Source organism: Mustela nigripes, chromosome 1 (assembly GCF_022355385.1).
Source record: "Mustela nigripes isolate SB6536 chromosome 1, MUSNIG.SB6536, whole genome shotgun sequence".
Taxonomy (NCBI): Eukaryota; Metazoa; Chordata; class Mammalia; order Carnivora; family Mustelidae; genus Mustela; species Mustela nigripes.
This window is the reverse complement of record NC_081557.1, coordinates 41211170-41224241: the sequence shown is the minus strand read 5'-3', so window position 1 is coordinate 41224241 and position 13072 is coordinate 41211170. Positions and strand designations below refer to the sequence as shown.

Here is a 13072-nt window from a genome sequence, read left to right as displayed (position 1 = left end):
TTTTTTTAAAAAAGATTGTATTTTTAAGAAATCTCTACACCCAATGTGGGGCTTGAACTAAAAACCCCAAGATCAAGGGTTGTATGCTCCACCAACTGTGCCAGCCAGGTGCAAATGAACTTTTTTTTTTTTCTTTTAAAGTAAGCTTTACTCAATGTGGGTCTTGAACTCACGACCTGAAATCAGGAGTCACATGCTCTATAGACTGAGATAGCCAGCCCCCCTCTCCCATCCCTATACTTCTATTTAAAAGCCAAGGGAGTAATAACATCTGATAAGCTTAATAATAGTACATGATCTGTTTCCAACAAGAGAAAGGAAGGATCTAACTGTGCTTTTTCTCCAACAAGTAAACATTGTTGATTGCCTACCATATGCTAGATTTAGAAGAGAAGATCATTTCCACACCAGAGGACTTATTTACAGTATTCTATCAAATTAAATACATAGAACTCTTGATATTTTTGACTCTGTGATATTTTGTGGATATACATTTCTTTGCAAGCACATTTTTCCTATTGTTGACCTTCTTTCTCTGCTAAAATACATTATTTCACAGACATCATTACAACCAAATTAGCACAAGTGCAAAGGAAAGAAAGAAAAATTAACTTACAATCTTATCTGTAACAAATTAGACTTACTGTTTCTATGTTTTCCTCTAGTGTTTGTCAAAATATTTGTGTACTCTTTATGCAGTGGAAACTATAAGTAAATTTAATTTTGCATTCTTCTTTATGTTATTTCATAAATGCTCTCTAAAATGTAATTTTATTTTGTTTTATTTTTTTAAAAAATATTTTATTTATTTATTTGTCAGAGAGAGAGCACAAGCAGGCAGAGTGGCAGGCAGAGGCAGAGGGAGAAGCAGGCTCGCCTCTGAGCAAGGAGCCTGATGCGGGACTTGATCCCAGGACCCTGGGATCATGACCTGAGCCGAAGGCAGCTGCTTAACTAACTGAGCCACCTAGGTGTCCCCTAAAATGTAATTTTAAATGTTTGAATAATATACCACTCACTCAATGCAAAAGGAAGTAATGTTGATGGGGTACGTACTGTGTCAGACACTATACAAAATAATTAGTAATTGTCTCTTTTTATCCCCATAGTAGTTCTTTATGACAAGTGTTACTATGTCCATTTCATAGATGAAAAAATTGAGGCTTAGCTTAGTTTATTTCAGTTTAATAAACGTTAATTGAGCTCTTCCACATTCTAGGTATGATGCTGATTTCTAGAGATTCAAAGATGGGTGGGACATGGTCTCTTGTATAAGGAATTCAGAAAATGATGAGGAAGAAAATGAGTAAAGAGATGATTTCAGTATAGTATGCTAAGTTCAGTGACATAGAAGACCACCTAACCTGGATTAGGGTTGGTCAGAGCAGTTTTGCTAGAGCAGTGCTTCTCCAACATCAGTGTGCATGGGGAAGTACCTGGGGTTCTTGTTATAATGCAGATTTTGGGGGCGCCTGGGTGGCTCAGTGGGTTAGGCCGCTGCCTTTGGCTCAGGTCATGATCTCGGAGTCCTGGGATCGAGCCCCACATTGGGCTCTCTGCTCAGTGGGGAGCCTGCTTCCCTCTCTCTCTCTCTGCCTGCCTCTCTGCCTACTTGTGATCTCTACCTGTCAAATAAATAAATAAATAACATCTTTTTAAAAAAAATAATGCAGATTTTGATGTTGCGTCTTTGGTAAGGTTCAAGATTCTTCACTTCTAACAGGCGTCTAAGTGGTGCTGTTGCCGTTGTTCCACATACCTCACTTTAAGTAGGAATATCCTACATGATAGAGATTTTGGACAAATACCAGTTAGCTGGATATAGAAATGAGGAGAGGTATTCAAAACAGAGAGGACAGCATGGGGAAAGGCGTAGAAGCATAAAAAGGTGTGTTAAGTTGGTAAACTCTTTATAATCTATGGCAGGTGTTGGCAAACTATGGCTCATTGCCAAATCTAGCCCATAGACTATTTTTGTATAGCCCATGTGCTAAGAATAGTTTTTACATTTTTAAAGTGTAAAAAAAAGAACACCAACCAAAACAAAGAGTAAATTATAATAGAGATGCACAAAGCCTAAAATGTTTACTACCTAACCCTTTACAGAATAAGCTTGAGACCTCTGATCTGTGTATGGTGGAGTGTAACGTCTGAGTGGGCATGGGGGAAGACATGTTGGAGACAGATAGTAAGCCGGGGTGGGCCTGGGAGGGTCGTGCTCACCAAGGGATGCAGAAGAGCTTGGCCTTCATCTTTGAGGTGACACAGAGCCAAGACAGGATTTAAAGAGGGAGGTGACAGGCTCAGCTTGTGTTTTAGAAGAATATCTCTAACAGTATAGATGCAAGGGAGCAATGCTGGAGTCAAGGATACCAACTGGGATGCTGAACCAAGGCAGCTGGAGTAGGAAGGAATGGATTTGAGAACTGCTGGGACAACGTTTTTCATTCTCTTTTGACTGTAATCCGTAGGAAGATAAGTATTTTATTTCATGACCCTGCATACATAGACACACCACAAAGCCAAACTTACCACAAAACATTTATCTTTATTATAGGTGAACTCAAATATTTTCATTCCATTAAGGATAATGGTGGTTATTACCTAATAAGTCGATTTTATATTGGGTTATAATGTACAGTTTGAAAAACACTGATCTAGGGAAGTAAAAGCGGTAGGTTATTGTCACTGATTTTTGGTATAAAGGAGTGGGGAACAAGGATTGGCATGGACGAATGATGGTGTTCCCAGCTGAAATCAATAATAGAAGGGGAAGCCATTTGGAAGGTAGAAGTGATTCATTTATTTTTGGACCTGTTGAATTCAAGAGCCCTGTAGGAAACCTAGACTTTTTGGAAAATAAGATACCAATTTTTCATTCAGTGAGTATTACTGCCTCACTCTTTTATTCATCTGCTGCTACTTCAATAGCAATATTTTCTACTGTATTTCTACACAAAGGTATGTGTTTCAGGATTTCATCAGCTTTTCCAGCGTGGGTTAAAAGTTCAGCCATTGTTGCTGACATTGTCAACATTCTAATGGGAGGAAGCATTATAACTTTCAAATAATTGGTTATGTGGAAAATGTGTAAATTGAGGACTAACTTGTACATTCTACTTTGAAATGCTTATTTAATTTAGTACTTGCATATTAGTTCAGTAAAATCAGTATTCTGGTATATTGAAATACTCATCCAACAGAGAGTAATGAAATCTCATCAGTTAGTTTGTGTATGGTACTGTATGTATGCAGTTTGTGTACTGATACACTGTACTTTTAGAGGGTTATCAGTTTTTGAAACCTTTACTTGTTTCATAAGGTTAGTATAAGACCAGTGTATCCATACCTTTCCCCATGATAGTATCATGATTATTTAAAGATATGCTTTTGTAACTGGAAAAAAACATGTCCTAAGTTGACCCTATCAGTGTAAGTAACATAGATATATATCTAAGTTTTAAGAAGTTTTTTTTTAAACTAGGAATTAATACTTTTACATTCTTCTTTATACAGATTGAATACCTACTTAAGAAACTTACAGAAGCTATGGGAGGAGGTTGGCAGCAAGAACAATTTGAACATTATAAAATCAACTTTGATGACAGTAAAGATGGCCTTTCTGTGTGGGAACTGATTGAGCTTATTGGAAATGGACAGTTCAGCAAAGGCATGGACCGGCAGACAGTGTCCATGGCGATTAATGAAGTCTTTAATGAGCTTATATTAGATGTGTTGAAACAGGTAAGAGTCCTGTCTCCTTACCTTTAGAATGTATGTTTGAAATAAGATATTTTCATTGAGTACAAGTCATTTATACTTTTACACTGATTAGAACAGGAATAAAGTTTCTTATTTTCCTAGTCTTATATAAGGCTTTAATTAAAAAAAATTACTGATATAATTTTAAAGTACACTTAAGCATTTAAGTGAACACATTTCTTACTATTTTTGAAGTACTTTAATGTTATGTGTACAGCCATATTTGTTGATCTGAAAGATCCTTATGGCATATTGTTCAGAGAAAAAAGCAGGTTGTTGAACAGGAAGTATCTTACAACCCCTTGGATGGTCACCAAAATGTTAAAAGTGATCTGGATTGTGGGATTTCTGTAAATTTTATTTTCTTCTTTATTCCTTACTTGTTATTGAACTTACTACTTTATATGAGTCTATACATGAATGTATGTATATGATTTTATATATATATAGATATATATATTTTTAAAGATTTTATTTATTTATTTGATAGAGATCACAAGTAGACAGAGAGGCAGGCAGAGAGGTGGGGGAGCAGGCTCCCTGCTGAGCAGAGAGCCTGCTGCAGGGCTTGATCCCAGGATCCTGAGATCATGACCTGAGCCGAAGGCAGAGGGTTAACCCAATGAGCCCCCAGGTGCCCCTGATTGTGTATTTTTTTTTTTTTAAGATTTTATTTATTTATTTGACAGAGAGAGATCACAAGCAGGCAGAGAGGCAGGCAGAGAGAGAGGAGGAAGCAGTCTCCCCACTGAGCAGAGAGCCCTATGTGGGGCTCGATTCCAGGACCCTGGGATCATGACCTGAGCTGAAGGCAGAGGCTTAACCCACTGAGCCACCCAGGCGCCCCCCGATTGTGTATTTTATAAAATCGGAAAAATACCCTTATTTTGGAGAGAAATACCCTTATATAGCAAAACTGCATTTATTTTATAGATTATGACCTGCATAGCATCTGATACACATATGGGAAGCTTAATGTTTAATAGAATTTATATAATTATATATATTTTTAGTGGCTTTTTCAGATTTCTTAATTATTATTATTATTTTTAAAAAAGATTTTATTTATTTATTTGGCAGAGAAAAATCACAAGTAGACGGAGAGGCAGGCAGAGAGAGAGAGAGGGAAGCAGGCTCTCTGCTCGGCAGAGAGCCCAATGCGGGACCCGATCCCAGGACCCTGAGATCATGACCTGAGCCGAAGGCAGCGGCTTAAACCACTGAGCCACCCAGGCGCCCCAGATTTCTTAATTATTATACTGAATAATAACTCCAAGTTGGGATTTCCTTACCTTGGTCTTTTATTTATTCAGCAGGTGATATTGTTGTCTTTGCTCTTTTTCCCTAATTGATTCCCATCAATAAACATTAATTGAGGTTTCATTTGTCTAGGTTTTTAGTGCTAAAAAGAAGTGTGAGACATGGTCTCTGTCCAAAGAGTTCTAGGCCCACCAGGATGGCAGGATAATCAGACTACAGGTGAATTTCAGTATGAGATAGCTTTTACTTAAATGTCTAAGGATTAAGAAACTGAACAAGTATATGATTAGAACTTGGCATAATAATCAAATGATACAGCAAGGTAATAAATATTTAATGATAACATATAGTCTGCTATAGGCCATCAGCCCTTGTACATTTAATACTTAAATGTTAGCTGTTCTTGGGGCTCCTGAGTGGCTCAGTCAGTTAAGTGTTTCGCTCTTGGTTTTGGCTCAGGTCATGATCTTGAGGTGGTGAGATTGAGCCTTACACTAGGCTCTGTGCTCCATGGGAGTCTGCTTGGGATTCTCTCTCCCTCTGCCCGCCCCCTTGAGCACATGAGCACTTTCTCAAATAAATAAATAAATAAATAAATCTTTAAAAAAAGAAAAAAAGGTCAGCTATTCTCAAACAACCCCGAAGGGCTTGGCCTGTAATAATGTGTCATTTTGTTTAAGTAAAAATATGAATTATGCACCTTCATGACTGCTATCTGGGAAGGAAGTATAGGCCTAGACGAAGTGTGAGTGTAGAAGCTACATTTTGAAGCCAGAATCCTAACTGCTCATTCCTTTTCTGTTCATCTGGAGCAGAGTTCTTCCTCCAGAGTAGTGAGAGAGGGAGGTCGGTAGAAGGCTAGGTTGGTGCCTTTGGTTGAAATATATATTTGGCCAAGTTTACCCTTTTCATTAATTGAGATTTTAATTTACTGAGAATCACTATAAAAAAGTTTATATATAATTTTTTATTATCCAGGGGCACCTGGATGGCTTAGTTAGTTAAGCATCCAACTCTTGATTTTGGCTCAGATCATGATCTCAGGGTCATGAGATTGAGTCCCATGTCAGGCTCCATAGTGGGTGTGGAGCCTGCTTAAGATTATCTCTCCCTGTCTTTAAAAAAAAGAATTAAGGGGTGCCTGGGTGGCTCAGTGGGTTAAGCTGCTGCCTTCGGCTCAGGTCATGATCTCAGGGTCCTGGGATCGAGTCCCGCATCAGCCTCTCTGCTCAGCAGGGAGCCTGCTTCGCTCTCTCTCTCTCTCTCTGCCTGCCTCTCTGTCTACTTGTGATCTCCGTCTGTCAAATAAATAAAATCTTAAAAAAAAAAAAAAGAATTAAAAAAATGACAATGCTTTTAGCACTGGGAGTTCTAAGGCTATAAGCACTGGGAGATGGGGTGTGGGGCGGACTGTTGTCTCTGCATGTCCAGAATTCTGTGTAAACTTCCATATGCATGTATTTGACTGGATTTAGTGCCCTCGGCCTTCATAGATCCTTAGTGGGTTCAGATCCACAAAGGTCAAGAACCACTGATATTGTCTCCAATAGATAAAAGGCCAGGCATTTATACCAGATTTAATCCTTCGTAGGGTTACATGATGAAAAAAGGCCATAAACGGAAAAACTGGACTGAACGCTGGTTTGTACTAAAACCCAACATAATTTCTTACTATGTGAGTGAGGATCTGAAAGATAAGAAAGGAGACATTCTCTTGGATGAAAATTGCTGTGTGGAGGTAAGAGTCTCTTGTTACCTCTTTCTGATGCTGCCCCCTGCTGCTGAAGTCTTTTATCTTGCTTCTAGATTATAGAACCTTAAAATAATCTTAAAATTAATACTTAGAAAATAGTATAGGCAGTTGCAGATTTTCTGAACCAAAACCAAGATAAACTGACAAAAATTTTTTGTGATGTGAATTTATTTTTTGTCTCATGAATAAAGTATAGGGATTACGTCAGATTTATTTGAACACTAAGGAAATATTTATTGAATAAAATGGAGTTATAAAAAAGAAAACACAAAAATATTCAGTAAGACAGTGTTTGAAATCACGAATATATGAGGCAATCTGGGCCATTTTGAGTACAGTAAGTAAAATTAAAGAAAATACAAGCATTCTCTTTGAATATTTTAGGTGACTTTCAGTCAGGATACCTTATTCATTGCTGTTAATTCTGTAAAGAAGTGAAGCCTTGAAGAAACATAAATTTTGAGTTTTAATTTATATCTGAACTATCATCACATCTGTATTTGATGAAGAACATTTAAATTACCTAAAATCTTGCTCATAAATGACAGTGTATTTTGATGGATGAAATAGTGTAGCTATATTAATACCCCAGGGTGTGCACTGTCCATGAAGGGGTCTTCTTAGATTTGGCTAAACATGGAGACTCACAAGATTTACCATAGGCCATACCAGTCTGCTTACGGATATAGAACAGGAGCTACAGCTTGCTCTTAATAACAGCTCAAGTGCAAAGAGAATGGATCTGCATCAGGCGGACATGGGAATCACCCTGGCTTAGTAGTCTAGTAGTGCACTGGGTCAGTACCTGTTGTAACAATGTGGATATACCTTCCAGGGTTCCTGTAAGGGGTGTGCTCACATGCAAGAGTTCCTGTGCTCGGGAGAGCCAAAGCAGGTGTTGGGTGGTTCTCGCAGTCCAGATGAAGTATCCTAATCAGGGGTCATTGTTACCATAGGTAATGTTGCCTAGAGAGTAGCATTTTGTAAATCAGAAATATGCTCTTGATGTTGAATTTCAGCTGGATTTGTATAAATAATTGAGATTAAATTTAAATGCTTAAAAATAAAATAAAAAAAAACTGATTTTGCTTTCTGTGTTAGTCCTTGCCTGACAAAGATGGGAAGAAATGTCTTTTTCTCATAAAATGTTTTGATAAGACCTTTGAAATCAGTGCCTCAGATAAGAAGAAGAAACAGGAGTGGATTCAAGGTAAGACAGTTTTTATTATTTGTCAAGATATAATTTGAGAGCTCTGACTTTGTATTTTAATCTCATTAAAGATGCTAAAGGCATTGTTCTCTTTTTTGCCTGCAGCATAGTAGCTGAAAGAAAAACAAATTGAGAAGAGTTCCCGAAGTTTTCATCAGTTTCATTTGCATAATAAGATTATGGGAAAATTATAGACTGGGTATTTTAGGTTTTATTAACTTTTATTGTTTAAAGAGAATGGAACTTCTATTTAAAAAAAAAAAAAGAAAAAAAAAAGAGAATGGAACTTCTACTTTTAAGAACTAGAAGGATTTTTAAGTGACCATCTTGAATTTTTAATAAACAGAAAACAAAAGAGGAATAATGCAATCACTTTAGAATATTTCCAGTAATTTTTAAGATCTGTTATTTTAAAAAAAGATCTGTTATTTTCATAAGAAATCACTAGTTTTAAATAATTATTTTAAGAACACAAACTTTTGATTTAATAACTTATAAAGTATTCTAAAATTAGTAAAGAATGAAACACTACATATGAGATTTTCTTTTTTAGTCATGAAAGGAGCTTCTGAATATGATATTCTTGGACATAAGTACAATTATACTGAAAATTTTGGTCATTTTGATGTGGCTTAAGATTTTGAGGCAAGTGCACCTAGGTTTAAATCCCCTTTCCTAGGTCACTTGAATTATGAATTTTGTAGCTGTTTTTCCTTTTCCATAGAATGGGTATAATAATAGTACCAACATCTTGGGGCAGCTGGGTGGCTCAGTTGGTTAAGCATCTGTCTTTGGCTCAGGTCATGATCTCCGGGTCCTGGGATTGAGTCCCGCATCAGGCTCCTTGCTCAGTGGGGAGCCTGCTTCCCCCTCTCCTCCCTGCTCATGCTCTCACTACCTCTCTCTCAAATGAATGAATCTTTCTTTTTTTAACTGATAGAAGTCTTCTTTGTTGTTTCAAGTGAAGTTATACATAATTTTTAAAAATTTTTATTTTTTAATTTCTTTTCAATGTTCCAGAATTTATTGTTTATGCACCACACCCTGTGCTCCATGCAATACATGCCCTCCACAATACCCACCACCAGGCCCACGCAACGCCTCACCCCCCTCCCCTCCTAATCCCTTAGTTCCTCAGAGTCCATAGTCTCTTGTGGTTCGTCTGAATAAATAAAATCTTTTAAAAAAATAGTACCTACCTCTTAAGGTTTTTGTGAGGGTTAACAGATAATGAAGATACACTTGCACATTTAAAAAATGGCACATCATTGCAGAAATGTGGTAGATTGTAGATAACCTAAATGTCCATTAATTGCAAAATGGTTGAATAAATGATAGAAGAAACAGTTCTGTACAGTATGTATAATGTTTTATTTATTTGTTTTACTTATTTTAAAAGATTTTATTAGAGAGAGAGAGAGAGAGTGTGTGTGTGTGTGTGTGTGTGTGTGAATGAGAGAGAGCATGAGCAGGGGGAGGGGGAGAGGGAGAGAGAGAGAAGAAAACTCCCCGCTGAATAGGGAACCTGATGTCAATCCCAGACGTTGGGCTCATGACTCCAGCCGAAGGCAGACACTCAACCGACTGAGCTACCCAGGTGCCCAGTATAATGCTTTATACAGAAAGCTATCTAAGATAAATTAAGTGAAAATAACCAAGGCTCAGAAGAGTGTATTATGTCAAAAGAAGATGGAGGATGCATATGCATATTTATTTGTATATGTTTAAAATATCTCTAGAAAAGATGCACAAGAAACTGTTAACATTAGTTGGTAATGGAGAGGGGAAGCCAGAACTTGGGATAGGAGCAGGAGGGAGACTTTTCCTGTATGACTTTCCATGCTTTTGAATTTGAACAATGTGAAAGTAATAGCTGTTCAAAAAATTAATTAAAACAATCAGGAAAATACATAAAAATGAGATGATGCATGTAAAGATACACATACAGCAAGTATTCAATAAATGCTAGCTACTCTTACCATCTCAGGAAGGGAGTGTATAAGGATATGGTTTCATAAGGCATAGATAAGGGCAGACTGAACCCAGCATGTAGCAAATCAAATATCAGGAAGTTTGAATCTCAGCTCTTACTACTTCTTGTTCTTATTTGGCCTTTTTAGAAATACAGAGAAGGGAATTGAAAGTGTTGTAAGTTCTTCAATTGTGTGCACTATTCCCGTGTGAAGTATCTGTTTAAGAATAGATACGCAGTTATGGAATTTTGGAGCTAGAAGGGACTCTGGAGATCACATCTTTCATTTCAAAGATGAGGAGACCGATGCTGCAGGTTATGACTCAGTGGCAGAAGCAGAATGTCCACTGGGCCTCTGGTTTTCTTCCCACTATGCCATCCGCATTTTAGGCTTATGAAGAATAAACAGTTCATCCCTTTTTCTGTCCTACACCTTTTACAGCCATTCATTCTACTATCCATCTGTTGAAGTTGGGCAGTCCCCCACCACATAAAGAAGCCCGCCAGCGTCGGAAAGAACTGCGGAAGAAGCTGCTGGCTGAGCAGGAGGAGCTGGAGCGACAGATGAAGGAGCTCCAGGCTGCCAACGAAAACAAGCAGCAGGAGCTGGAGACCGTGAGGAAGGTGGGTGTGGACACCGGGCTGGGGGGGCTCTCCCTTCCCTTGTAGGGGCCACAGCTACCTTCCTGACAAGCTTTGGGTCTACCAAGACCAGGTGCGTGCAGTTTTAGACAGCTTCTTTGGTAAATTATTTTCTCAGGAAGTGTATCTAGATTGCTGAGTGAGACATCCTGGTTTAACCAGCCTTGAAAATATGAGGGCCTCAGGTCAGCAAGCCATTTCATTGACCGGACAAGAACATGTATAAGAATAGTGAGCACAGTTGAATTTTGTCAGAGAAAGATGAGAAATTTTATTTCCTCCATGTCAAGGTCACTTTTGGTGACCTGGGCGTGATGTGTTGCTTTTTTAGTGCCCCCCCGCTAGCTTTACTTAGGAATACTCTTAGTATAGAACTGTGGGTCTCACTTACCTTTTGGAATCAAAGATACAGTCTGGGTCAATTTCTCCTTCCATCTCTGGGCTAGGAGATCAAGTACTATTGATTGTATAGGATAATTGACATTTATTGGAAAACCTTGTTGCTCAGCTGTATCATAGTTCTGGAGGTGACGGTCCTCATTGTATGGACACTCTCCTTGTTTCTGCCTTGAATCAGTGAGCACCTGCTGTCTACAAGATCAAAGACCCTTTTGTGTCTCCTATCTCTTTTGTAGCACCTTTGCTGTGGAGTATGGGAGATACTCACAATATAAGCCCCCACATTCCTGGTGGGGTTCTCCCTTTCTAGTCCATGGAGATGCCACACTTTGTGCTGACATCCTCTGAGTAGATTCACAAAGAATTTTCTAGTACTTTTGTAACCTTAGGAATTAATGTGGGTGTACGAAGCTAGAAAGTTGCTCCTATCCATCATACCTTTCTTTTTAAATTTTTTTTTAAGTTTTATTTATTTATTTGACAGGCAGAAATCACAAGTAGGTGGAGAAGCAGGCAGAGAGAGAGTGGGGGAGGGGAGGCAGGCTCCCCGCTGAGCGGAAAGCCCGATGTGGGGCTCGATCCCAGGACCCTGAGATCATGACCTGAGCTGAAGGCAGAGGCTTAACCCACTGAGCCACCCAGGCGCCCCTCTTTTTAAATTTTTAATTTAAATCCAATTTAGTTAACATATAGTATATTATTAGTGATTCATCAGTTGCATACAACACCCAGTGCTCATTATATCATGTGCCCTCCTTAATGCCCATCACAGTTACCCCATCCCCACTCACCTCCCCTCCAGTAACCCTGTTTGTTTCCTGTAGTTAAGAGTCTCTTATGATTTGCTCTTTGTTTTCATCTATTTTATTTTTCCTTCTCTTCCTCTATGTTCATCTGTTTTGTTTCTTAAATTCCATGTACGAGTGAAATCATATGGTATTTGTCCTTCTCTGACTTATTTTGCGTAGCATAATACCTTCTGGTTCCATCCATGTTGTTGCAAATGACAAGATTTCATTCTTTTTGATTGTCGAGTATATATACGCCACATCTTTATCCATTCATCTGTTGATGGACATCTGGGCTCTTTCCATATTTTAGCTATTGTGGACATTGCTGTTATAAACTTTGGGGTGCAGAATCACTATGTTTGCATCCTTTGCTGGGTCCTAGGATAGCCCTACTTTTAACTTTTTGAGGACTCTTCATACTGTTTTCCAGAGAGCTTACCTACTTTCTTTCTTCTTTTTTTTTTTAAGACTTTATTTATTTATTTGAGAGAGAGATAGCACGAGCAGGATGAAGGGCAGAGGGAGAAGCGGACTCCCTGCTGAGCAGGGAACCCAATGTGGGGCTCTGTCCCAGGACTTCAGGATCATAACCCAAGCCGAAGGCAGGCGCTTAACAGCTGAGCCACCCAGGTGCCCCGACATGCCTACTTTCTAAAAGCAGCTTCTTAGGTCTTGTTGCTCTTCCTCCTGAATCACTCTTGCATCTTGCCTTTCTTTTTTTTTTTTTTTTTTTTTAAAGATTTTATTTATTTATTTGACAGAGAGAAATCACAAGTAGGCAGAGAGCCAGGCAGAGAGAGAGAGAGAGGAGGAAGCAGGCTCCCTGCCGAGCAGAGAGCCCGATGCGGGACTCGATCCCAGGACCCTGAGATCATGACCTGAGCCGAAGGCAGCGGCTTAACCACTGAGCCACCCAGGCGCCCGCATCTTGCCTTTCTGCTGTAATATGTTTTCTTTAAAAACTCCCGTAAGTTTTTAAAACATCCCACTAGGATGAGCACCTGTAGTATGTGATCACTGCTTCCATCATCCACTGTACATATGGCAGTAGTGGATGTTAGCAGAGTGGGGTGGAAATCTGGGCTGGTTGTCCTTCTTTCATAATTTTTTAAAAATTATGCAATAGGTCCTACAGAAGAGAGTACGAAAGAGTGTGTCCGAAAGCATCACAAAGTGAATACCCCTGAAACTATTACCCAAGTAGGATAGAGTATTGCCAAAATTTGAAAGTTCCAGTGTCCTTTTTTTTTTTTTTAAAGATTTTATTTATTTATTTGACAGAG

At 38.6% G+C, this 13072-nt stretch overlaps 1 protein-coding gene across 2 annotated transcripts in view; it reads left to right on the top strand.

Annotated features, from left to right (window-relative positions):
• The window catches only part of SWAP70 (switching B cell complex subunit SWAP70), a 68003-nt gene that overhangs the window by 46061 nt on the left and 8870 nt on the right, over positions 1-13072 (top strand). For both annotated transcript variants that reach the window (XM_059408457.1, XM_059408466.1), the window contains 4 exons: positions 3517-3744; positions 6614-6760; positions 7877-7985; positions 10400-10581. In XM_059408457.1, the coding sequence (XP_059264440.1) occupies positions 3517-3744; positions 6614-6760; positions 7877-7985; positions 10400-10581 (666 nt within the window). The remainder of the gene's footprint in view (positions 1-3516; positions 3745-6613; positions 6761-7876; positions 7986-10399; positions 10582-13072) is intronic.